Source organism: Cyclospora cayetanensis, unplaced genomic scaffold, assembly GCF_002999335.1.
Source record: "Cyclospora cayetanensis isolate NF1_C8 unplaced genomic scaffold, CcayRef3 CcayRef3_contig_4, whole genome shotgun sequence".
NCBI classification, from domain to species: Eukaryota; Apicomplexa; class Conoidasida; order Eucoccidiorida; family Eimeriidae; genus Cyclospora; species Cyclospora cayetanensis.
Genome location: NW_020312369.1, coordinates 164161 through 168816, shown reverse-complemented (window position 1 = coordinate 168816; position 4656 = coordinate 164161). Strand labels below are relative to the sequence as shown.

Below are 4656 nucleotides of genomic sequence, written 5' to 3'. Positions count from 1 at the left end.
TCGTGGGTTATATTGGTACCGCAACCGCTTACGCTGCGCATTTTGGAAGCTCGAACATAGCTGCTACTCTAGCAGGGCCAAGGAAGCCAGTTGCAAAATGATGCAGTGTGGCTCGTCTCCCCCATTTATTTCCGAAAATTTCCTTTATTTTATTCGCATTACTCTTTAAAACCACGCAGGTCTCATCAATCTCCTTGATACTTCTGCCCGTAACATTGCACTCCCCTCAGAATGGCACGAAGGGTGTTCATCGTAACCGGAGGAAATAAAGGAATTGGCTTTGAAACAGCCAAGAAGATATGCAAAGAACTAAAGAATGAAGACGCAACTGTTGTTATTACCTCTAGATCTCCGGAAAATGGCGCGGTAAGGGATGGCATGTATCCTCGTGTACTGAAAGGCAGTAACAGTTTTGCTGTATACATGTAATTTCTCTTCGTGCTATAAAATCGGACAAAAGTACCACCAAGTAGCCTGTACACTGTAGGCAATGGCTTGTGAGTGTACAGGAATTGCTATGGGGAAGATAAAAGGCTATGCTTTACCTGGACATGCGGTTGTGAGTTTTCTTTTCTACCCAGCAAGCTGTGGCAAAACTGGCTGGAGAGGGTCTGAAGGTGGAAATGGTGCAGCTGGATATAGCGCATAAGCTTAGCAGGGAAATGTTTGTTGAGACTATTCGAAACAAATACGGACAAGTCGAGTGCCTTGTAAACAATGCAGGTAACTACAAGACAACTCCGTACCCCAGGCACTTTCTATAATCCTTTGAATACTCTAAAGGATGGGCTAGTAACGCCAAGCTTCATGAGACCACTTGTCTCCTTTTTTATCAATGTGAAACTTGGCAGGCTTCGCTTTCAAGAATGATGCAACTGAACCCGTGGGGGTGCAGGCAAGGATGACCTGCGGCATCAATTACTACGGCACTAGAGATGTAAGTTCGGATTCTACATCATCTTCACATAGTATGAGACTTCAAAAGAGCTGCTGTTATAAAAAATGCGCTTCCGTGTGGTTGAACTCCAAGCGCGCTGGTCACTATGGTTGGGTGTAAACGTAGGTCATAGTTGTATTAAGAACTAATAGTAGACCAGCCAGTCTGCGCTGGCTATCTCGGAGCCGCACGCAAATCGTTGATGTCGAAAACTGGATGTATCTAGGACAATAAGTATCCTCGTATTATCAGTGTGCATCTGGGTGGTCCCCCCTAAAGCCCAATATTGACCCTTACGATGTTGACAAGAGTGTTGTTTCGATGTCTACACATATGAAGTAAAGGCGTTCTTGTCTATCTGATTTTAAAGGTAGTTTGGCCCTTAAGTTGCATGTGAGTGAAAGGTAGCTTGTGCGGGCTTTCTGCTAATATTGCATCAGATTTTTCGCATTGTGTGCCCCTGTGTCTGCTTTCTAGCTAACGAAGGCCATGACGAGCCTTTTCACGTCGGGCTCTCGCATTGTTAACGTTGCATCGATGGCTGGACAAAGGGCCCTTACCCAAATGACTCCAGAGAGGCGACATCGCCTGATGAGCAAATCGGCAACGCTGGAGGTGCATCCCCTGCATGCAGAAGCCTTCAATTAAATATTTTCCCCTTCCACAGCTTAAAATAGCCTTTTGGGCGTGTCTTCTCTCTTAGCCTGCCTGTGCTTGATGGCGCTGGTTTGGCCTCCCCTTCTTCAGTTGCCTTGTTTTGTGCAGGCCGATTCCACGCATGTCCGTGTGTACCTTGGCTTTGGCCTACTTCGTCTCACTTGGCCCTGCTAGATCTTGTTTATCCGAGAAAATATTCTGTTACCTCTATTTTGTCGTCTCAGGATATCGACAGTGTCGTTGAGGAGTACCTGGCGGACTGTGCAACTGGCCGCATGGACGGCTGGCCTTCTACAACATACGGCTTCTCAAAGGTAAGGGTTTGCACGCGTGATTCATGTCCTTTCCTTTTGCATCGGTGTGGAAACAGAAGTGACAGTGGAATCATAATTACCACGGAGTATAGATGCGACAAGGAGGGAGGAATGATTTAATATTACGCCAACTGCTAGTACACTTTTCACATCCTACGGCAGCTACAAGGGATCTTACTATGTCCTCTCACATGAATGTTAAATCGTTGTATTTGCGTGGACGCTCTATATTTAGCGACAAAATCGGTGTTCGTATGTCTTGAAATTATCCTCTTTTTCCACAGGCTGCAGTAATCGCCATGACGGCAGCTTTGGCCCGAATGTCCGATAAGTGTCCAGCACTCAAAGACAGAGAGGGGATGGTGGTCACTTGCTGCTGCCCAGGTACACATGCAAATAGGTATTCGGCGTCAGGTGGAATAGGAGTTTGGAATAATCGGGCTCAGGCGTATTCTTCTGGCTTGTTGAAGTCGTCTTGTTTCGAATAGTACACGTGATCGTGTAATCATGCATAATATACCTCCTCTGCAGCGTATATCTATTTTTTCGTGGACCTATGTTTGCACGTCTGCATAGGTGCGCGAGTATTATCTGGGTACAGTGTACACCATGCGTGCAGGCTTATTCATGAGATTGTGTGCATGCAACTCTCGAGATGCAGAGAAAACTCGTTGAATTCTCTGGGTGTTCAGGGTGGTGCAAGACTGACATGGCCGGATGGGAGGCTCCTCCCCTCTCCGCAGCAGACGGCGCGGAAATCGTAGGGTCTCTGGCGTTGGGAGCCACCAAAGAACACCATGGAAAGTTTATACAAAAGGAGGAAGTACATGACTTGAGGGAGGACTAGATGTATATTTTCACGGGATAAGATAAGGAGTCAATTCCTAGTAGTGGTCAAACGAGGAAAAAGGAACATATGCCTTTCTTGATAAATTCATACAGGCGTGAGCATATGTATATAGAGAAGTGTAATGGTGCTTTTTGTGCGTATGCAAGCCTGTTGTGCGCATATCCGATAGACATATCGATGGCTCACCAGTCTACAAAAAAACCCATTACGTTCTAACATCAAGCCAAACTTAAAGTGTTCCAATCTAATAAATTTGAGCTATTTAAAGACTTTTGGCCATTTAGGTATGCACGCACAATTACCCCTGTCCCCGTCGTATTTTAGTCGCAGAAAACCAAAGGGATCTTCGGCATTGCACGGAGAAACAGTTTTGCTTGTTGCTACGTATACAACACTGGACAAGCGCATAAAATTATTGAGAACAAACCCCAGTGATGTAGCCCGGAGTAGCAAATCACAGCGTCTATTGCGGAAGGATCGCCGTCTGCCTCTGGCAGGTTCCACTGAAAGGCCCCACCGTGTTGTAACGAAGGTAAATGATTAGTACGAAAGCTGTAAGCATGGCAGAGCGACTACTATAATCTCTTTACAAAGGGACTGGGTTTGCAAGAATTGGACGTAGAAAGAGGGTTCTTCCTAAGTTTTAAAGGCCACCCATGATGGAGGGGAGTAATGCCTCATCGTTTATGCAGTGTGTGGCAGGCTTTCATATGGCCGCTATCCTCAGGTATGCTTCAACTTTCTTGCTGTGTTGAGGTGTAAAGGGTCAAATTGGTTGATCTGGACTGCGTCGTCGGTGGTGGCATTTGTCGGTGCAAATAGGCGGAGTTCTCGGGGAGGTACTTTCGAGAAGGAGCGAAAGCATGAATTATATAGGTAGAATGAAGTAAAAATGGCTTAGTCCTTAAAACTACGATTTTTCTCTACATGTATATTAGCGTGAATCGACGGATACGATGACCGTCAATGCGTACATTCGCGATCGTGTAGCATGAGCAACACCAGCTCGTTTCTCTTCCTGCTTCCCATTTGCCATGCACCGGGTGCCTGCAGTGTCATCCAGTTCTTCGTTAAAATTCGAGTACGACTGTACATACCCCTCTGTCGGATATTTTCTGGAAGCGAGCACTCCCCGGAGGAGAATAGCGAATTAGGACGTAGTCGAGTTTTCATGGTGACGGAGGCGAATTGGGGTGTTAGACTTTGGGAAATAGTGAAGTAGCTTCTCCAAAAGCGAGAACCTGAATATGCCACTGTTGTCTTCACTTTAAGATACCTACCTTCAGGAAACGTTGGCAACCACGATCCGCAGTGGCGCGAGCCGTAAGCCCCTTTTGGTTCTTTGTTTTTCTCTCGCAATTGCATGTTCCATCCGTTTACTAAACATTGTGGTGTTACTTAGCAGACCTTTCCTCTGACAATTCGGTGAAACCTGTCCCTTCCCGTTGCGGGGGTGTTCCGACGCACCAGCGCCTACCCCACATGCGGACCCAAATACCCATCTGTTTGCGTCTTTGGTTTGCTGAGCGTGCGAAGTGGTGGACAAATTGAGGGGCAGCGAGGCGAGAGCTTGTTTGGAGTATCTGTAAATTTTAGGGTTTGCGTAGCCGCAAATCCCTTGCCGCTTTGCTCCAAGAGAAGCACGGAAAAGTCGCGTATTAGGAGACCAATGGGGGTACAAGGGATTCATAAACAGAGGGTAACCGTAGAGCCAACATGTGGAGAAGAGGGCTCTCACATGGATTGGCGTGGTGTTCTCATACGTCTGATACTGTGGGGTGCTGCTGCGGCTAAACTTCCTGCTGCTCTTTACGCGGATCTAGCTGCTCGAAGTCGCCCTTCCACCATGCCTCTATAGCTCTTGTTGAAAGGCCTTCGCTTGAAGGTGCTGGTTTCGA

The 4656-nt window shown here is 46.8% G+C and overlaps 1 protein-coding gene across 1 annotated transcript; it reads left to right on the top strand.

Moving 5' to 3' along the window:
* The first annotated feature begins 231 nt into the window (after nt 1–231).
* LOC34623233 (carbonyl reductase [NADPH] 1) lies at nt 232–2755 on the top strand. Its single transcript, XM_022736362.2, has 7 exons — nt 232–366; nt 582–723; nt 852–937; nt 1415–1552; nt 1819–1908; nt 2193–2292; nt 2601–2755. Exons 1-7 carry the CDS (start codon nt 232–234, stop codon nt 2753–2755), a joined length of 846 nt encoding a protein of 281 aa, XP_022589695.1.
* Nucleotides 2756–4656: the final 1901 nt, after the last annotated feature.

Excerpts from the sequence above, each read along its gene's own strand:
- LOC34623233 (XM_022736362.2), top strand. The coding sequence starts at position 232 with ATGGCACGAAGGGTGTTCATCGTAACCGGAGGAAATAAAGGAATTGGC. Across the intron at positions 1,553-1,818 it reads GCAAATCGGCAACGCTGGAG|GATATCGACAGTGTCGTTGA; the intron begins GTGCATCCCCTG and ends TTGTCGTCTCAG. Across the intron at positions 2,293-2,600 it reads GGTCACTTGCTGCTGCCCAG|GGTGGTGCAAGACTGACATG; the intron begins GTACACATGCAA and ends CTGGGTGTTCAG.